The 22,544-nt window shown below is 35.2% G+C and overlaps 1 protein-coding gene across 1 annotated transcript in view; it reads left to right on the forward strand.

Annotated features, from left to right (window-relative positions):
* na (sodium leak channel non-selective protein na) overlaps nt 1–22,544 on the forward strand; it is a 37,810-nt gene extending 15,266 nt beyond the window's left edge. The window contains 15 exon segments of the mRNA XM_019044613.2: nt 202–454; nt 1,168–1,335; nt 1,859–2,067; nt 8,439–8,559; nt 12,474–12,607; nt 12,893–13,058; nt 13,733–13,927; nt 14,940–15,157; nt 15,805–16,028; nt 16,529–16,665; nt 17,598–17,734; nt 18,767–18,929; nt 19,738–19,863; nt 20,942–21,122; nt 21,621–22,544. Of these exon segments, the coding sequence (XP_018900158.2) occupies nt 202–454; nt 1,168–1,335; nt 1,859–2,067; nt 8,439–8,559; nt 12,474–12,607; nt 12,893–13,058; nt 13,733–13,927; nt 14,940–15,157; nt 15,805–16,028; nt 16,529–16,665; nt 17,598–17,734; nt 18,767–18,929; nt 19,738–19,863; nt 20,942–21,122; nt 21,621–21,802 (2,614 nt within the window). The 3' untranslated portion in view covers nt 21,803–22,544.

Below are 22,544 nucleotides of genomic sequence, written 5' to 3' on the forward strand. Positions count from 1 at the left end.
TTCTTTATTTTTCTGTATGATAATAATTCAATAACATTTGAGGACAATGTATTTTCTATTTCAAAGTTTTGCTTCTAAATACGATGCTCACTTTAATCGGTATTATATCGCTAATATTCAACAATAGGTTTTGTAACTTTACCTTTGTCATCATAGTAACATTCCTATCATTGGTTTACAATCAAACAATTTTCCTTTCAGTAACTTTCTAAGCCTAGTGTCCTATCTCGATTGGGTGATGATCTGTGTCACGACACTTTCATGCATTTCAATGATGTTTGAAACACCGTTTTACCGAGTCATGGAAACGCCTGCTCTTCAGGTTGCTGAGTATGTTTTTGTGATTTTCATGAGTCTGGAGTTAGCGCTCAAGATTCTTGCAGATGGAGTATTTTTCACCCCCAAAGCATACATGAAAGATGTTGCATCGATACTTGATTTATTCATTTATGTTGTAAGTAATCTCTAATTATTCTTTGATTGATCAAATGATTTATCCTAAATTCAATGTGGCTTTATATCATCTTGTATATTTTTTGTAGGTACTGTGCTAAACTTCAGCATTAATTGTACATCTGAATTGATGTGATTTAAAATTTTCACTTTTTTAATAGATCTTATCAATTAATGTGTCAAGAGGGAACAAAAGGAAAAAACTAATATTTTTGTATAAATGGATGAAAATTTGACACCAGAATATAATCATACAAAATTTCTTGCATTTAAAACAGGTCTTCTGCATTGGAATTAAATGTAGCAGAGCATTTGCAACACTGCAAACTGAGACACATACATATGTGTTTTCTTGATCTCACCATCAGTACGCAAGAGCTTTAAAAGCCTTACAGAAAATGGCACTTAAAATTGGTGTGAATATTTTTAATCCCATTCGGCATGTACCCAAGGATAAAGCTAATAATAGCTCCTGAATATGGGAAAAAATCAGTTTGAATATCTTTAAGCAGCCTGTGATAGAATGTAACATATTTTTAATATATAAGAAAGGAAAATATAAATCAAATATATACACTTTTTCAATGTTTCATTGCATTCAAGTAGTGCCCTCTTTGTACCCAACGCCTTTCATCTTGCAGTTTTTTTTTATAACCGCTGCAGATTTTTCTTTTTTTCGCCTGTATTACTTACTTAAAATTTGTCGTTTTCCAGACAAGTCTTGTATTTTTAAGCTGGCTGCCTCGAAATGTCCCACCAGGCTCTGGCCGGCAACTTCTCATGATTTTACGTTGTGTCCGTCCACTGAGAATTTTCACTCTCGTACCTCACATGCGAAAAGTCGTCGATGAGTTGTGTCGTGGTTTCAAGGAAATAGCACTGGTAACTCACAATAAAATTCTACATCACACTAGTCTAAGAAGAGTGCATTTTTATATAGAAAAGAAAAGGAACCTCCAAAAATTGAATTAAAGATGAGATATGCAGATTTCATTTTCCAGTATCTCCTTTAAAGCAGAAGTTTTTAGTTCAAATTCAGATCTGCTCTTACAGCACTCTATAATTTTTGCAAAAAAGAGAAGAAAATGTGCCAAATGATGGTTCCAAAAATTAATGTATAGCATTATTTCATCTCAGTCAGGCACCCAATATAAACCTTTTCGTGACTTGGCACTGTCTTTTTTGAAGAAACATAAAAAAAGTGCATTGAACATTATTATCTTGTGCTAATAAAAAAAGCACCTAAATAAGTACTCAATAAAATTTGAACATTTTTTTACAGTCTTATAATTTTGAAAGTGGAAAGATAGTAAATAGGCAATGTACATAATTAAAATTGCATTTCTGAAGATGATGAAGTTTATGTACCACGCATCCGTTAATAATTTGCTTTTCTCTCTTATAGGTATCAATTCTCCTTATTGTCCTGATGTTCGTTTTTGCAAGTTACGGAGTCCAGCTTTATGGGGGTAGACTTGCTCGATGCAATGACCCTGAGGTCTTATTTAGAGAAGACTGCATTGGTGTGTTCATTCGCCGTGTGTCGGTCACCAAAATGAAACTTGTACCTGGAGAAAATGAAACGTATCCATCCATGCTAGTTCCTCGAGTGTGGTAATGCTGTTTTTCATTTGGTTACCTCTAAGACTTTTTTATCCGTTTTTATTATGCTCAATATGTTACAGATTTTATTTTTCAGGTTTGTCCTTATAGTATCATTATCCTGTCCAGCATTGAGAAAATGGTTCATATAGACTTAATGTTCATACCCAGAAAGCAAATGTTCAATGGGTCAGTTGCACTGGTCACAGAATCGTGTTTCAATGCTTGATTCTCGTAGATTAGCTAAAAACAAAAAGATCTGTCGAAATAGCAACTTTCTATGTTCAATATTAACGGAGATATCGCGCTTTGAAAAGTCAGGTTTTTTACATCATCCACCGCGGTAGTGACACCCTTGGTCTCTTCCACCTTGCCTTCACACTGAGTCAGTGAGATGCACTTTTGCACTGGGTACTCAATGTGAAACTCAGATGAAAGCAAGGTGAAAGAAACCAAGAGTGTCACTACCGTGATGGATGATGTTAAAAACCCTACTTTTCAAAGGGCGATATCTCTGTTAATATTGAACGCAGAAAGTTGCGGTTTGGACAGATCTTATTATTTTTAGCTAGTCTGCAAGAATCGAATATCAAACCAAGATTCTGTGATCAGCGTGACTGAACTATTAGACAATTCATCAAACAAAAAGTTGAATGATAGCCGATCCATCATCAAAAAAATGGGACCAGTGCTGACGTCAAAGTCTGCTCTCCTCTAGGTTCATTGTCCCATTAGTGGTTTAAAATTTTTATTACAGTTTCCCAACATTGGGTCATATCTACTTTTCCTTCAGTCCTAAAAAATTGTCTTCTGGCAGGCTCCTTATTCATTTTCAATAATATTAAAAATATTTACAGCAATATTTTGAGACTAGTCACATTATCGATAATGAAACTGCTGGAAAGCATATATCGATTTGCAACATCGTAAGCTTCCTGTTGCACTTCAGTTTTTAGATGAAAATATACTCAAAATCATTTCTTGAAAATTTTCCTGTGCTTTTGTTTTGTATGGGAAGAATATTCTGTAAAACTTTCAAGCAATAGTGTTGAATTTTTCTGTTAGATGAGCTAAAATAGGAGCAGAGATTTTAAAACACTGCAAATGTGATATGCGTTCCTGTAGTTTCATTGAATTGGTAATGAAAATGATGTTATTATGGAAAAAATGGAAAATTCTCCAATTTCATGATATTCTCTCAAGCAGTTTCTGTGCCGATACTCTCTGGAATGATTTTCATGTGCTAATGTCTCTGTTTTGTATCTCTCTCTTGAATCCATTAGTTACCTGAAAACACTCAAAGTAGCGGCTGTGTGCTCCTCACAATGTACAAGCTTTCTATCTGAAGTTCACTAGCTTTTGTTTCATAATCGAAAAGCTATCCTTCTTTTTAATGGGAACCAACTGCGAATTATGCTTTTTGGGTGGAGGTGCTCTAGCTAGGTCCTTAGCACAAATTAAAAATGTGTAACCTGCCACTGAAAAAGGGCCCGTAATTTCCTTGTGCAAAATTTTTAGGGACTTGGATTTGGCATTCGAGCAGGTGGAAACTATTCAAACTCTTATAATTTTCCACAGATTACGGTGTAAGCCTTTGAAAAAAGGGGGCTTGATAGTCTATTCCCTTTTTCAAAATGTTGCGTTTTAAAAGAAAATAAGAAATCAAATAAAAGAAAAAATTCCATTTTTTCATTTTAAAATCTGAGATTGTTTAATGTAGTCGATGTATAAAATGTTTGGACATTATTAAGTTTAAAATACTCTTGAACAAAGAAAATATTATATTCATTTTCATTTTCATTAATAGGGAGTTACTGGGTTTTTTCTCATGGCAGGTGGCACTCATAGTTTTTTGCCAGCTTTTCCCCAACTTATTTACATTTTCATGGTTTTAAAAGTTGAGACAATTTAAAATCGGAATTAGTCGCAAGTAAGTCCAGGAAAAACTGTAATTTTTTCTTCAAGTGCCAAAAGTTTCAGCCAATTTGTTTTCTAGTAGTTATCATGAACTTTTTTTTCATACCTTTCCAGCTTTTTCATAGTTTCGGAAGGAGAGCTTGTTCCCCATCTTCATTGCACCATCCTTAATCTTCCTCTAAATAATGAAGCAATTTAGTTCAGCTCATAAGTCTACCTCAGATTATGAAATCTTTCTATCGCCTCTCTTTCCTCTGTAGGGTGTCTACAAGTTTAAAAAATCCAAGAAGTCAGGAAGGAGTCAGGTACTTTTATGATGGGCCCAAAAGTCAAGAAAAATGAAAGAAATCTCCTCAAAGGTTCTGTAAATAATATTTAAAAACTTGCATTGAAGTGAGTTGATTGAACAAATTTTTCTCAGAGCAGAAAGTACTGATCAGCACAATTTGACAAAATCATCAAAATCGTAATCGCACTCCTTCCTCTCCATAAAATGTTAGAAATTAACAGTATGTTTTCCCATTTGTTTATCCTAAAAACACTTAAGTCTGGAAGGAGTTTAGATCTATCGGTTTTTCTCAGTGTTTGAGAAGTGAAAAACATGCTCTCAGAGTTTTATGTGATCCATCAAAAATAATTGGAGTTTTAAGTTACATAGTAAAACTAGTGGGAGGTTTGGAAAAAATTGAAAAAAAGTTAGATTAAGGTTTTGAATTTCATTACCAAAATTCTGTAGACACCCTGATCTCGCTCAGCCTTTCTTTCTGTAAAAAATGGCTAACACCTTCTATTGCAGCATACCCTTAAATGACTCTAGTTGCTTGTTAAAAGTGGAGACAAGTTAGGAGAAGATAACAAAAAGAGGACAAAAATCCACTGGGTACCATAGCGTATCTGATTTTGCAGGCGATTATTTTGAAATGCATTTTGTTTACAAATCTGCTCTAATTACCCAGTACTGGAATGAAGGCAAAATTTTCAAAAATTATCTAAATAATTTCATGCTGAGGAATTGAAAGGTATCTGGAAAGAGGGAGTTACGTGACATTTTTTAAAAATTTAAGATTTTTATTATTGCGAGTAAAACTTTTTTCTAGGTATACTTGATCAAAAATTTGAGCTTTAGAGTTTGAAATTTTACCTCAATAATGAAGTTCCAAGTTTATTAGTATCTTAAGCTGCTACTGCTGTCTTTAATCATCTTCGAATTTCTTCATCTAGAAATTTTAAAAATGTCACTTAACTGGTCATTTCTTGGATGAAAGAATGTAACTACATACATTTTAATGTAGCAAAATTCCTGTTTCCAAACTATATTTTTACATGAAAAATATCAGGCGTTTGAAGCTGATAATTTCACCAAGTTTTCTTTGGAATACACACAAAAATCGGCAAAATTTTGAAAAAAAATCGCCTAGTCATATCCTTGCAAAAAATTAATTTGTCTAAGTCAATTTTGCAACCTTGTACTAGAGTTCTGTTCTTTTGTCTGAGAAATGACAAACTGCTTCATCCATGATATTCTTGTCTGTGGTTATGTTATAAGAAATTTTTACCTATCCCAAGAATTATTTCAAAATCTTTTTTTCCTAAAGACAAGTCAGGGATAATTTGTTTCTATTACTTTGAAACAGTTTATTTTTCCCTTTTTTTCATCCCTCTATTTGACTTGTGTAGGATTTACACTAAATCAGCTGATGGTATCATTATTAAACTCATTCTGGCTTTCTACAATCAATCGTCTCTAAAATAGGATCAAAAGAGCCTCGCCAAGTTTCGCCCTTTTTTTTATACCCGAGTTGGTCAACCGGACAGTGCTCAAATGAAAGCCTATGGTAAGGCATACTTCCATGCAAAGTTTCAACTTGAAGTGACCCTGGTTTAGGCTGTACAGCGTTGCCAATTTCCAGTTTCATGTGCTAAAATCAAGGATATTGGACTATTAGTCCGGTGCATAAGTAGACTAGTACACCCAAGTTGGTCAACGGGACAGGGCTCAAACGAAAGCTTATGGTAAGGCAAACTTCCAGGAAAAGTTTCAACTTGAAGTGAAACCTCGTTTAGGCTGTACAGCGCTGTCAATTTTCCATTTTTATGCGCTAAACTCACGAAATACTGAATCGTCATGGTTCAACAGACTATTATACCCGAGTTGGTCAACGAGACAAGGCTCAAACGAAAGCTTATGGTAAGGCAAACTTCTGGGAAAAGTTTCAACTTGAAGTGAAACCTCGTTTAGGCTGTACAGCGTTGCCAATTTTCCATTTTTATGCGCTAAACTCACGAAATACTGAATCGTCATGGTTCAACAGACTATTATACCCGAGTTGGTCAACGAGACAAGGCTCAAACGAAAGCTTATGGTAAGGCAAACTTCCAGGAAAAGTTTCAACTTGAAGTGAAAACTCGTTTAGGCTGTGCAGCGTTGCCAATTTTCCATTTTTATGCGCTAAACTCACGAAATACTGAATCATCATGGTTCAACAGACTATTATACCCGAGTTGGTCAACGGGACAGGGCTCAAACGAAAGCTTATGGTAAGGCAAACTTCCGGGAAAAGTTTCAACTTGAAGTGAATCCTCGTTTAGGTTGTACAGCGTCGCCAATTTTCCATTTTTATGCGCTAAACTCACGAAATACTGAATCATCATGGTTCAACAGACTAGTATACCCGAGTTGGTCAACGAGCCAAGGCTCAAACGAAAGCTTATGGTAAGGCAAACTTCCGGAAAAGTTTCAACTTGAAGTGAATCCTCGTTTAGGTTGTACAGCGTCGCCAATTTTCCATTTTTATGCGCTAAAACTCACGAAAATACTGAATCATTGCGTTCGGAATTTAATTTTCTCCGTCTGTAGCGTTCAATTACTATCGAGTCGTAATGTTTAGCCCATACTCATCAAAGTTATAGCCCATGAAGGTACGTTTTCCCCCAAAAATCTCGGAAAAACCCTAATTTTATGTTAAAAAAATTAATAATAAATTGGCAACACTGCTTCGAAAAGTTTACGATGGCCTTTAGTTGCGCTTCTTAACGATCTCAGGGTAGTATTCAATTCAGCTCGTAGACCGATGAACTAGTTTGTTTAATTATGATGCATTGGACTATTAGTCCCGAATTTCTTCATTTTGGCACATAAAAATGGAAAATTGGCAACGCTGTACAGGCTAAACGAGGTTTCACTTCAAGTTGAAACTTTTCCCGGAAGTTTGCCTTACCATAAGCTTTCGTTTGAGCCTTGGCTCGTTGACCAACTCGGGTATACTAGTCTGTTGAACCATGATGATTCAGTATTTCGTGAGTTTAGCGCATAAAAATGGAAAATTGGCAACGCTGTACAGCCTAAACGAGGTTTCACTTCAAGTTGAAACTTTTCCCAGAAGTTTGCCTTACCATAAGCTTTCGTTTGAGCCCTGTCCCGTTGACCAACTCGGGTAAATAGTCTTGTTGAACCATGATGATTCAGTATTTCGTGAGTTTAGCGCATAAAAATGGAAAATTGGCAACGCTGCACAGCCTAAACGAGTTTTCACTTCAAGTTGAAACTTTTCCCAGAAGTTTGCCTTACCATAAGCTTTCGTTTGAGCCTTGTCTCGTTGACCAACTCGGGTATAATAGTCTGTTGAACCATGATGATTCAGTATTTCGTGAGTTTAGCGCATAAAAATGGAAAATTGGCAACGCTGCACAGCCTAAACGAGTTTTCACTTCAAGTTGAAACTTTTTCCCAGAAGTTTGCCTTACCATAAGCTTTCGTTTGAGCCTTGTCTCGTTGACCAACTCGGGTATAATAGTCTGTTGAACCATGATGATTCAGTATTTCGTGAGTTTAGCGCATAAAAAATGGAAAATTGGCAACGCTGTACAGCCTAAACGAGGTTTCACTTCAAGTTGAAACTTTTCCCAAAGTTTGCCTTACCATAAGCTTTCGTTTGAGCCTTGTCTCGTTGACCAACTCGGGTATAATAGTCCTGTTGAACCATGACGATTCAGTATTTCGTGAGTTTTAGCGCATAAAAATGGAAAATTGACAGCGCTGTACAGCCTAAACGAGTTTCACTTCAAGTTGAAACTTTTCCTGGAAGTTTGCCTTACCATAAGCTTTCGTTTGAGCCTGTCCCGTTGACCAACTTGGGTGTACTAGTCTACTTATGCACCGGACTAATAGTCCAATATCCTTGATTTTTAGCACATGAAACTGGAAAATTGGCAACGCTGTACAGCCTAAACCAGGGGTCACTTCAAGTTGAAACTTTGCATGGAAGTATGCCTTACCATAGGCTTTCATTTGAGCACTGTCCGGTTGACCAACTCGGGTATAAAAAAAGGGGCGAAAAAACACCACTTTTTGGCGAGGCTCTTTTTCTCTCCAAAAAGCAAATTTTTCATAGAATACTGCTGTTGTCTTTTATAGCTCTTGAACATGTTTAACATTTTGATTTTTGAGTATCAATTGTGTGTATCAGGGCAAATCCACGTCGATTCAATTTCGATAACATAGGATATGCAATGCTTGCTCTTTTCGAAGTTCTGTCATTCAAAGGTTGGCTGGATGTCCGCGACATTCTCATCCGCGCTCTTGGACCAGTAAGTGGCATGACAGCCACATTATTGGTGTCGCCCGCCCGTCGCAAAGTCAAACCGTGCATTTTTGTAGTACACATTTCAATGTCATGACCTTATCGTTGTATCCACGTTACCCAACTTAGTTTTTTGATGTACCTGAAGAGAGAGCCAAATGAGTAGATGTTAGCCTTAAATGTAATACCAGAGCAGCAAAACCTTTTCAGAGGACTTCAAATGTATACCTTATAACTGTATCTCTTGGGGGGGGGGGGGATATCTAAACAGATTACAAAAACTTATACTTCAATGTTTTCCAAAACTTAAAGTTCTGTATTTTAATATTTAAGAAGGTGGATAAATTACTCACCAATGAACTTGAACAATCTATCTATCAATGAAATGACCAAGCTAATATTATTTCAGCCTGATTCCAAAAAAGATATTACAATAGTCAAATATTGAAGAACAATTTGAAAACAGGGTGAAGTCTTAAAATCATCCAAAAAGAAAAAAGAAAAAAAAAGAATCTGTCAGCTTTTAGAAGAGCACTCAGGCTAGACCTTGGGAAGCACCGTGAATTTTCCCCAACTATTCTCAAATTTGGGTGTAGGAAATTCTCAGCGGCCTGAAGGTTTTACTGCTCTCATCAGTTTTGCATGATCATTTTCATCATTGCAATATTTCAGAATTTATTATCATAATCGGTTTTTTTCATGTACACAATTGAAGGATTGTTAATCTTGTTTTATGAAAATATGGCAGCATATTTCATCAATATTAATGAGCCCAAGAAAACTAAAAACATTGAGATTTACATAGTTAGACCACTCTGTAATATTGAATATGTAGACTGACTCACCAGCATTCTGATTGCATTAATCAGAATACCATACTTCAGCTACGTTCCATTGCAGGAAGTACGCAATTTTTTAGGTCTCATGTGACTTTTGTCATTTTTGTCCAATTATCCCTTGACTTTCGCATTGGTGCTTCTAGCTTTATTATATTCTTCTATTCTATTTGGGTTCTTCATTGATTATTTCATCAGTGCCACTTAATGTTGCTTGTTTAGCTTCTTTACTCTTCTTTTCTTCTTTAACTTAATTTAGGTGTAATTACTCATAACGTTCCTAGTTATAATATCTGCACCGCATCTCTACTTTGTATGCTCTACTAGTTCATGCTATTCTATGCATTGCTTTGCTTTCATCTAATTTCTCTACTTTTTTCATTTGTAGTCAATTAACATTTTTGCATGTCTCCATGGCGCTTCAATGAAGTAGCACGTTCCCTCAAACATTTGCTGTTTGCAAAGATACATATCATTCTTACAAAGAACACTTTAAATATAGCATGGAGAATGGAAGCATTAATATCTTAATTTACAGCAGATTTTTTTAGTGAAGGAAGCAACACAAAAAATTGAATCTGGGGATCAATCAATCAAATGCGAAGAGTGTGAAAATGTTAAAGTGCCAAAAATTATGTACAGCTCAAATGAGCACTAGTGATAATACAGTCTCCTTGATTAAGCCATCAAAAACGCACGTTGCTTTTAATGGTTAAAAGTTCAATCCAAAATGTGAATTTCTTTCATTTTTTTATTAATTCAGTAAATGATTTATTAACATTGGATTGATTGTATTTACAATATTACAACAACTGAGGTGGGTTCCTGAAGAAGGATCCTTATCAGTTCAGGTGTGCTCATTCCTTCAAGCAGCAGATGTCCAGACAAACGGCTGTGTAGACGAGGCCATTGCCACCTGCCCCTTCAAATACGACAAATCCGAGAAAAAAACTCGCATGTGTTATGGGCCCTTCCTCTAGAACTCTTCTCAATGATGTATGACTGACTGACTATACAGCAAGTTTCCAACATATCAACGAAGGAAATTTTGCATAAATTAGATTCTTACGATGGGAAGAAGCCGAAAATAGTGAGGAAAATAGAGAGAGAAAAAGAATGTGAACAATTCATTCCAACACATGAATTCCCAAGGCAGTTCTTTAGCATGGTAGTTAGATGTATTTTCACACTTGTTATGCATCGACCCTAAATTTTTATCAAGTTTCTCCGCAGAGAAATCATTTGTATATTAGCTTGAAAATCGGCGTTTTACTGTAGTAAAAATGTAGTACTCCAAGTCTCTGATCAGATTCTTCTCCGGTACTCATGTAGTAAGTTATTCTTCTGTTGTGCCAAGAAAGAACGTCATATGAACTTTCTAGAGTTGCCAAATTTCCCGGGATAAAACATGTATTTTTGTGGAAAGTTATGGACGTATTTCCTTGAAATTTTCAGATATATTGGATTAAATTGCAAATAAAATTTTCTGAAGAAACAGGTATAAAAATATTCACAACTTTTCCAATAAATTCACATTTTTTCAAAGAAAATTTGGCAACGCCCCAAGGTTCATACGGCGTTCCTCCTCAGCACGGCAGTTTGTAACCGTACCCTGATCAAATCTTTCATCAGTCACCAACCAAAAGTGCTTTTCTAGTTTTCTATGTTTATTGTTCATTCATGTAGTTGTTACAAGGATCCTCATGGTATACCTCTCTTCACAATTTATTTTAGTTTATTTCTCTGATGCTATCCGTGAAATGAAAAAAAAAAAAAAAATTCAGGCGCATTACTTCGTTAAATTTTTCTATCCAAGCAAAGGCATCACAAGTAGCACCATTGTTCTAATTTTACCTTAAAAGTAAAGGGGAAGGGGGTTAGGGTAGCTGAATTTGGTATTTTCAGTTATTAAAGAAGATCCGTCCAAAGTGAAGCTTAGAAAATAAGACCAATCCACACAGGTAAGTTGTTCCCAAAGACAAGTTTTGAGAGCCTACTGCATGTTGTTGGCTGGAAGTTTATAAATGCAATGCATTTCTCATGGGAGCAGCTAATGCTGCGTCACACTGGTTGTAGTCGAGTGAAGGCTGGGTGTGCATTGCAAAAAGATGTGCAATGATTGACCTGTGTGGATTTGTCCTGTCCATAAGCTCAGAGTAGTACTTGTATGACAATCCGCTAGCTTTTTTTGTTTTGTGTTAAAAATATATTTACTTCGGAATTTTCAGCAAAATCATTCAGTTTAAGAATAATTCATAACGTAATTTGTATCTCAGGAACTAAAAATGATACCTAGAACAAATCTGTAAAAGTTCTTGTTTCTTAATTTTCTGAGCGCCCTTAAAGTTCAAGTTTTTGGAATTTATACCAGTGGTCCGCAAGAGATCAGATTTTTATGCAGCTCCTGGCAGCTTCTTTGTTCTGTTCACCAAAGAAGGAACCGAGTATGCTCATCTTTCTCCAATTTTTTTTAATACCATTTTTTGGGTAATAACCTCCATTTAAACTCTATTGGAAACATTATTGAAGAAAAAAGCCGGTCAAAGGGTCATTTGTGTGACTCTCAAAATCTCTCTCAAATCAAACCAGAATTATTCTTTTTCATGATTATGTCTGCAAAGAATTCGAAAATTTGCCAAATTCGGCTGTCTTTATGAAAATTCAACGAGATGATATGAATAGTTTGATTCCAACATCAAAATTTTTTAACTGCTTTGAAAGTTTGGACACAATTACATCCTCTTCTTTGAACAGATTCCGAAACACCAGAGCAAGTATTTTCTTTATTTACCAAGGCAATCGTTTCTCTCTGAGAGCACAGCCTAGTTAATTAAACATAGGTAGAGAAAATAGTTTTGACATTTTTGTCCACAGTCATTTTAGAGACCTCTGAAAATGTATCCCCTCTAGCACATTAATACTGAGCAATTAGGGTTAACCAGCAGATCTTTGCCTTCAACCATTTAAAAGGAAAGTGGGAATCAGAGCTGAGCTTAGTAAACTGATGAAATCTACTTTGCAATGCTCAGAAAGCCTCTAGTTGCGAAGTCTCTTATTCATAGAGTTTTTTCTTTCTTTTTTTCAGGTCCATGCCGTTTACATCCATGTTTACATTTTCCTTGGTTGCATGATTGGATTGACATTGTTTGTCGGTGTGGTCATTGCAAATTATTCAGAAAATAAAGGCACCGCTCTTCTTACCGTTGATCAGCGGCGATGGTGAGGGTTTTTAAAAATGTCACCCCTTTTATTTGATAACCTAAGAAAGTTATTTCTCCTGATGCTCGAGTAATAAGATTGTTGGACAAACCAAAAGACGTAGGAATGAATAAACCGGATTCAACCTTAGAATAATGCATTCTCAGTTTTTATCTTAAATAATTGATTGTTTAAAGATCAATTTTTATATTTAAACAAAAATAGTAAGGACAAAAATTAATGAAAAGATTTTACTCTCAATGCATATGGTTGAAAATTTTCTCTCATCGATGGTAATAATTTCAGGTGTGACTTGAAGAAACGGCTGAAAATTGCTCAACCCCTTCATCTACCTCCAAGACCTGATGGTAAAAAACTTCGAGCTTTTATCTACGATATTACCCAAAACATAACATTCAAAAGATTCATCGCTGTTATGGTGATCCTCAACAGCAGCCTTCTTTGTGTTTCGGTTGGTATTCAAACTTTGCAAGCATGTGGTGTATCTTATTTTCACTTTTTTTTAAACACTAAACCAAGCTTAGGCACAAGAAATTTTAATTATTGTGCTAATCTTATAATAAGGCTTTTGAACTGAGTTGTGTGAATGCTTTACAGTAGAAAAATATAACCGATGCCCAGACAGCGGCCATAGTTTAGTCAATACATACTCAAATTTTGTAGTTCCCAGATAGAGTGGTTGAGTTTAAAGCATTTCTTTTTACTCATAAGCAATAGAAAACTCGAGACCTTTGTAATAATCCTTTCAGTTCAATAAAAGCAAAACTGATGATATTGGAAGACGAAAAATCATAGAAACTATCATTGGACTTCAGAATCTTTGATAACATTGTAATTGTACTATTCAACAGAAAATATTTTGAAATTCCTACAGATAGTAGAGTCTAAATTCTTTCAATCTTGAATTCTCCACAGGATTTTGCATAAGTTGCAGCCCAAAAAACCACAATTTCTAAGTTTTGTCATAATTTTTGCCAAAAAAATAATTTTCTATCAAGTTGTTCATTTTTTACAGACTTTAAGTCCAAAAGAGATTGATCTGAAATCAGGTTTTGAACAATTTTGCATGAATAATTTGTTTTATCAATAATTTTGTAAAAATTTGTGTTTGAATTTGCTTTCTAGTGGCGAGAATCTGAGCCACATACAGATCCTCTGGCGTTAATTAGCACTGGACTCACTCTGGTATTCGTTGTTGAGGTTGTGATGAAGAATATTGCCTTCACGCCACGCGGATACTGGCAATCTCGGCGAAATCGATATGAGCTGTTTGTGACAGTGTTCGGTGTTGTATGGATCTGTCTTAATTGCACACTCAGGGTGAGCGATCCTTTGCGTTCCCTTTATATTTCAACTAACTAATGAACTCTCAGTCAATATCCGGTTGTTTTTCCATGATATGTTCAGTTTTTCTTTCTATCAGAATAGATGGTTTCATGATTTTGCCACTGAGAGCCAAAAAAAATGTATTGCTCTTAAAATTCGCAAAGCGACAAAATATGTTTTCTCTCTCTTTTTGATGCTTGAGAGTCGCAATTTGATCTTTACAAACAGATCATTTCAATGTTAATGCTGCACTACTTTGCCAAAAATCATTTTAACCCTTGATCTCAAGATGCGCATCTCAAACCTCAAGAATTCCATACTTTAAGATCCCTTACCTTTGTCTCTCTTTCATAAATAGTTCACTTCAAGAAGATCTCCTGGTAACTGCTACATGATCAGCATTTATTAGGAAGGGACCTAGTCCATCCCTGTGTTTTCAAAATCGTGCAATTTTTCCCTTCCTGAAAAACTCTCAAAAGTTTGAACATTTTTTATTTTTCCACCAAAAAAGTGTTAGTTTTAAGTGTAACAAGCCCTGTTAATTTTATTATTGTACATGCATTCAGTTTTCAGTACACTAGAGATGAAGTTACATAACTTTTAAACACAGCAATAAGCTTCGCTCCTTTCTGATGACCGCTGTCCACCTCTGAGTCCGTCTAAGTGGGACTGATTAAAAATAGTACAGAAATAATTTTTTCGTCTAAAATATTAATCATAAGCTAATATCCTAACTCCTCAGAAATGGAATCCTAGTGTCAAGCATAAATTTTTTAAAGTAGATAGTTATGTTAAGTATTGATATTTAGGTTAAAATTCCTATCGTTTAAATTGTAGGACAGCCAGGGAATGTGGTGTTGGTCCATTTTCTGAATTGGTAAATGTCCATAATTTTTGCATTAAAACTGTTAAAAGTCAGCAATAACGATTTTTTTTTTTTTCAAACGTTTCATTCAAAACTTAGTGTACAATCAAAATTTTTACTCAATTATTTTTTTCCTTTCAGAATGAGCTCTCGTACTCAGTCGGCTTTGTGGTTGTTATTCTCCGATTTTTCACCATCACTGGCAAGCATGCAACTTTGAAAATGCTCATGTTGACCGTCGGTGTCTCTGTCTGCAAAAGTTTCTTTATCATATTTGGCATGTTTTTATTGGTTTTCTTCTATGCTCTTGCCGGTACCATTTTATTTGGCACTGTCAAATATGGAGAAGGAATTGGACGGTAAGTCTACCTTTGTCCGCTATCCTTTTAAATTTTGTAGCCTAGAATCGAGTACAGATATTCAAGATAGTCAGTATCTCAAACTTTGGATACAGCCTTTAATGTAACACAATCAAGAAGCAGGCAGTTGTAGTTTTTCAAAAAATTGCATCTCCTACGTTTTGTGATCAAATGTATTGATTTAACACAGCCACTGCTTTGCTGATCGATTTTACAGGTAAAGATGTGTTCCACGGGTACGTTACAATTAGCTCTACCATGACTAATTTCTTCCTGTCATCTGTGCCATCATGTGATTCGTTCTTTCGAGCAAACTTTTAGTGTTGTAATATGTCCAATGAATAGCACAACTATTGTTCCTCCTGTTTTTTTGAAAAAAATGAGGATGTTTTTTCATAAATGCCAAAGAGCCGGGGAAAATACGTACCTAAAACACCATGGCAAGAACTTGTTAAGGTAAAGCCTATTTACATGCTTTAGTGGAAAAAATTTTGGTTTTTAATTCAAGGAAATTAAGCGGAATCAAATTATTATCAGCTTCATTGATTTTTTATTGTATGGCAGGATTTAGAAAACTAGGATTAATTGTATGGTTCTAATTTTGCATCCTACCAAATAATTCATGGCATTTATTATTTTGGTTTCAGCTTGGCTAACTTTGGGTCGCCTGCAACAGGTGTAGCAATGTTATTTCGAATTGTAACGGGCGAGGATTGGAACAAAATCATGCATGACTGCATGATTCAACCGCCATATTGCACTCCAGCTAACAATTATTGGCAGACTGACTGCGGTTCTTTTATCGCCTCGCTCCTATACTTTTGCTCATTCTATGTCATCATCACCTACATTGTTCTCAACTTACTCGTTGGTAAGAAGTTTTGATCAAAGTGAACTTACAATGATTTTTTCTAAAATAATTCATGATGGGTGTTGAATGCCTTTCGGCACATTCTCCGGAAATGGGGTTTCCCCAACTGATCACTTGTGTTCCGAGCTTTCATGCAATCGCCAGTTGAATCATTTTTATGAGTCTCTAATAGATTTCGATACCAATCAAAAATGTTTGCTCAAACACCAGCTCTTTCATAGCTATCTGATCGCAAAAGCACCAGCTTTGACCACAACTTCCATCATGCAGTTGCCAATCGTTCGAACACTGGTCGTCTATATCAAAGAATAACTAACTAAAACTTGGTCAACTTACAGGGAAGTAGAATTTTGTTCATTTGGAGCGCACCCTTTTCATTCCTATAATCTAATGTTAAATAACATTAAAACCTTCAGTTAATTAGTTTTTAGAACCAGACCGAAGGTATTTTAAGGATACACTAAATTATTCTCTAAAATTATTGTTTCTTTGATTTGCAGCCATTATCATGGAAAACTTCTCCCTTTTTTACTCCAATGAAGAAGACGCTCTTTTATCATATGCTGATATCAGAAATTTTCAGAACACGTGGAATATTGTTGATGTTCATCAGAGAGGTGTAATTCCTGTTCGCAGGGTATGCATAATTTAAACTTTATTGAATTTTCATGGTTTTTATTTATTTGTGAAAAGTCTATTATGAGCTCATTTCTCATCCAAATCAGATTCTATGAATTTGAATTGTGAACTACAGGTGCTGATTTGTATCAATCACCAAAAAAAGCTTCAAAACTAGTTATTTCATTCGCAGAGGAAACTTAAGCTTAATGTCAGTAATCTGTAGAAATTGAGTTTTATCAAGCCCCCATTTGTACAAGACTCCAAACATCTTCAGTCACAAACAGCATTCTTTAATCTTTTACTACCTAGTATTTTTTGCCCAGAATATAGTGAAATCAGGAAAACATCTACAATGATTCCATACTCTCAAAATGTTTGCCTCGATTGTATTTTTTGGTCTCATCATGTAACTTTTTCTCTCATAATTTTTAGAGAATGGGTCAGTTACAGTGATAACAGAATTGTGTTTTGGTGGTTTAAGCATAAAGATTAGCAAAAAATATTAAGTTCCATTTACACGCCAACTCTCTACTTCTTATATTAACTGAATTATTGCTTATCGTAGAACACGGTATATGCCTTCATCTGCTGAGGTAGATCTTACCATCATATCTTCCACTTTGGTTTCATCAATTCGTGATACTCACATTTGCAATGGTTACTCGATGTAAAATTTCAGATGAAATTAAGGTGGGGAAACAACAGTACGCCTTACCATGGTGGATGATGTCATACACAGCGTCTTTCGATGGATGATCTCTCCATTAATATTGGATGCAAAAATCTGGTGTAATCTTCCGCTGTGGAGTTACCAGTTTAATATATGTTTGATTTACCAAGTCTTCATCTTTCATAGTAATTTATTTTGTATAAAAGAGATTTATCATGAACAGGTTGCATTAGCTGCATTTTGTTTTGATATCACCCCTGAATTTATTTTGTTCTCAGGTAAAGTTCATTTTGCGTTTATTGAAAGGGCGTTTAGAAGTAGACCCACAAAAAGATCGCCTTTTATTCAAGCATATGTGTTATGAGCTAGAGCGATTGCATAATGGAGAAGATGTAACTTTTCATGATGTTTTGAAGTAAGTTACAGTTTTTTCTATTCTACACTGTTTATTCTCAGAGAATCGTTAAGTTATAAGACAGAATCGTCTTTCAGTCATTTGGGGAACTCCCTATTTTTGCTCAGTTTCCTCTGAATGGGCCAGTTGGGCTGGTAACAGAATCGTGTTTTGATGCTTGATTCTTGTAGATTAGCCAAAAATAAGAAGATCTGTCCAAACAGTAACTTTCTACGTTGAATATTAACGGAGCTAGCGTCCTTTGAAAACTTTTGTCATCCACCGCAGTAGTGCATTACATGGATGTACTACTGTGGTGGATGATGTCATAAATTGAGTTTTTCAAGGATATATCAGTTAATACTCAACATAGAAAGTTGCTGTTCGGACATATCTTATCACTTTTAGTTGATCTGCAAGAATAAAGCATCAAAACACGATTCTGTGACCAGCACAACTGACCCATTCTCCCCAACAGAATGAAAATTGAAAGGTTCTCTTGATTTTATTTTTCAGTTAAAATAGCCAATTTTTTAATGCCCTGCCTTTCTCTTGTCAACCGCCTATTTTTAAAATTTTTTGATTACATATTCATATAACATGCTAAGTAGCGTCGCTAACAGAGCAGTGGCAGGGAATTTTTTAAGGATTGTAAGGCAACTTTTCTTCAATGAAATTTTGTAAGAAATCGAAAAGTTTATGAAAAAAGTTCAAAATATTATTTCTAACAAGAGGAAAAGCTAATCAAATTATTATTTCTAGCAAGAGAAAAAGCTAATAAAAATCCAACCAATCCAAAGAGCCTGCCAAAAATATCATTACGAACGAGTTCCATATTTGATATTTTTAAAACAGGGTTTCTTTGCCATTTCGGGTTCATAAAAAATCTAAGAAAATTCCTTGAAGCTTAGTTCCAGAAAACTGTACTTCCAGAAAATGAATTTCAAAAAAATGGCTGTCACTATTATATAGTGCAAAGTTCTTTGTGTAGTTTAAAATTTAACATCTACGTTCATTTACGTAACATTTCATTTACGTTTGCTTATTTTGCAGCATGTTGTCGTATCGATCAGTCGACATCCGTAAAGCACTTCAACTAGAAGAATTGCTAGCCAGAGAAGAATTCGAGTTTGTGATCGAGGAGGAAGTAGCAAAACAAACCATTCGAGCATGGCTGGAAAAATGCCTGAAAAAAATTCGAGCTACTAGTGTTAATGTGAGTCACACACGAAAATCGTTCATGAAAACTGTTGGCAGTTATTTTAGTTCTGTTTTAGATCAACTTAAAGTAAACTTCTCCTTAATTGACTCACGTTCTCCAGAACGAAGTTTTTGTTTCTAAAAGTTTTTAAACTTTCGAAAGTGTGAAAAGTAAAGGCTACTATTTATTTTTGACTATCCCCAATGGAAAGACACATGTGGAGCGGCGCCACATTTTTCAGAAAGGCAAATTGTATCAAGTTGAAAAAAAAAATTAGCATCTGAGTACAGAAAGCATAATCCACCATTCCAATTAATAAATTGTTACTAGTTTTTTTTATTTTTTGGTAATAGGGGGCGTATTCCTTTCTTCATCTCTGTGAATCTGACAATTTTGAGCCCTCCGCATTGCACTTGAAAATTTTCGAAAGTTTTCTCTCAAATTATAGTCATCTCATCTGTCTAACATTCCTAGATATTTTTTTGCGAAACAATCCGTGGAATACTCCTCCCAGCAGTGACGTCAATATAATAATTTCGAGGTTTTTAATACTGAAGTCCTATTTTGTCAAGATGATGACATTTATGAGTTTTATTATTATTAGTTTATATTATTCACTCGTGTTTCCAATTAAATTAGCTACTTCTTATGTAAATGTATTTCATGATCGTGTTTGAAAAGAGACCCACACATAGATTTATGCAAAAAATGTCAGCATCAGCATCGTCAGATACTTAAAGCCACTCTGGCAATGGTGGTACGCGACACCTTTCTCATGAATTTATTTGATGAAAATGATGTCATGTATAATTTATTTTTGCAGAAGCAGCAGAACAGTCTGTTAGCAGGACTGAGAGCAACTAATGAACTTTTGGCTACAATGCAAGATCATAATGAAGAGAAAGCAAAGGAAATTGGTGTTGAGAGAGATGATGACAATGAAACAAAGGTAGGTTTCTTGCCTGTTTGCTATTGATGCACTCTTCCTGCCATACTTTATCCTACAATCGGAGAACTAAGCCGTGTAGTTTCTCAAAGATTTCCATGATTTATCTTCTCTATATGAAGAATAAACTGTCAAACAATGAAGTTCGTTTGCTTCTCTTTAGAAAAATATCAAGGAGCAAAAATATCCAAACTTGAGAACTATGGACAAGGAAAAGACGAGTTCGCAGCCGGGTAGGTCGAGTGCTGAAGGACTTCACCCGCAATGCCTCAAAACAGCTGATTTGGAGTCGGAGACATTGAAAACTTCCCATCATTATTAAGTTGCTGCTGGGTTATCAGTCGTCAGGGATAAGAATTTTGCTGCAGCTGGCTTTTTAAAGTACTTTCGCAAAAATTTTCTACCTTCATAATAGAGTCTTCTAAGACTCTCTTCCGTGGAGATAACGTTCTAACGTTATCTCCACGGTTAGTCACTGAGGTGGAGTTTTTAATAATTTTGCAATGCATTAGCTACCAAAGACAGGTTTTGCTGGTATCTAGCCACTACTTATGTTACTTATACTTGGTTTGGCCACTACCTATAGTCTACCTGATGAGAAATCCTGGCAACTGTCAATAATTTCCCTGCAGAAGCCAACTGGTCGAGCCGTTTTTTATACAATAAGTCAAGTTCTATTGAAAAGATTTATCTAAAATCAGCCTAAATATATTCAATATTCTCTCTTATTCATGAGGAAACCTGGAAACATAACACCTTGAAACTTCCTGTTGATTTCCATTAGATTATAGAAAACATACTCATAAAATTTTCAGGTCAAATTTTGGTCAGCTTTCAAATAGAAAAATGAAAGACGAGAAGTAATTACGGAACTCGTAATGTGGTGAGGTTGATTTTAGTAAATCTCTTTTCATTTTGAAAACCGTGAAAGCTACTTTAGCAATTTTAATTACTAACAATTCTTGAATCTCAGCAGCCTGCTAAATACAATGCTAATTTTTATTTTATTAATATAACAGTTTGGAAACATACTTATCAGAGCAATCATGCTTCAACTATCAAATTTTTAATTTTTTTTCAGGAGTGGGATACCAAGCCCCGATCGAAAACTGGTGGTGTAACGAAAGCAGTCGGCATTCCAAGATCCGATAGCGTTGGCAGTGGATCTGGTCGAAAATACCTGGCTCCTACCCTATCTGATCCAGCTTCACGCCCTGATAAGCAGTCAGCCATGCCAAAAAGTCGGAACAGCAGATCAGCCAGTAAGATTTTTTTTTCTTTGAATTTCCCTGCATACCTATTAACTTCTCACTCGTCATTAAGATTGGTGGGAAGAAAGGGTTGCTCTTTTCGAATTACATATGTAATTTTTCTCTGTCCTAATTACTGTGTTTTTGGTTAAGAAGTTTTTTGAGATTTACCATGTATCCTTAGGTATAGTTTGTGATTCTGAGAAATGATACTGGAGACTGTATGAATTTCAGTTTCAAAAATAAAGTAATTTTGCCACCATTTGCTTTATTCAATGGGGTAAATGGCCTCACCATTGATTCTTATGGGGAGTAAACAAAAATGTAACATTTTCCGTTTGCTGCTAAAGAAAACTGAACTGACTGATAAAACTGAAGTTAAAACCAATATTCTAAATTGTCGATTGTAAGTGCCTCCTATATCAATAATGGGAGAAACATCCGTATCTGTTTTTGTTTCCTAAGACTAACTTCGGATTTTAATTTCTCCTTTTCTTTATTTTGCTTCAGCTTTGAACAAGAACAGCTTGTCTCATCTGTCAGAAGGACTAGAGAGCTCTCGATCATTCCGTGATATGTCGAACAACAAAGCAATGTTGGCTCGAATGTCCCACATTAGCTCAGAGGTACGTGACTGGTGGAATGAACAACTTGACCACAGCTCAGATTCCAGCGATGATGATTGTAGTTAGCCCACTAAATGAACTGTTCCGACAATTTAAGTACAATTAGTTAGTATAAGTAATCTAAAAAACTGAATAATGAGCAGAAAATCAAACAATTTTGTATAATCATTTTTTGTAAAATGCTGGGGAGTATGGAGGGTTCTTAGAAAGTGGGAAACCAGGATTTTCTTTTCCTTTCCACAAGAAACTTCGAAAATACACTGCATTTAATTTTTAGCTGACTAAATAATATTCACGGCAAAATCTGTCTGCTCTTCTATTTAAGTACCATAAAATTAAAGAAGGAAACACAGAATTTGGAACGTAGTATGAACTATCTAGTGGAAAAAATCTTTAAGATTCTTAATTATTCAGTCCCTCCAGATGTCCAATTGACTTCCTTTTGAATCAGATGGGCAATACATGTCTTGGATTCTTTTAAAGCCATAATATCTTCTGAAAAGAGATTCCCTGCGTTTAAAAATGCCTTGCATTTATTTGTCTTTACATTAGTACATGCAGCAAGGTGATATTCCATTTTCTAAGAAAACCGCATGACGTCAATTTTCCTCCAAGTTGACATGTGGTCAACACAATTTTTGTTATTATTAATTTTAAGCTTCAGGTATTCTGAATTTTAGGATAAGTAACTTGTACATAGCCTTTAGATTTATTAAGACCACAGTACTTTCATAAAATTTTAAGTTTTTATGGTTTTATGTATTTCCTAGAGCGCGAATAAAGTGTGAAAGTTGCATGTTTTTGGAAA

The sequence above is a fragment of the Bemisia tabaci genome, chromosome 2 (assembly GCF_918797505.1).
Source record: "Bemisia tabaci chromosome 2, PGI_BMITA_v3".
Taxonomy (NCBI): Eukaryota; Metazoa; Arthropoda; class Insecta; order Hemiptera; family Aleyrodidae; genus Bemisia; species Bemisia tabaci.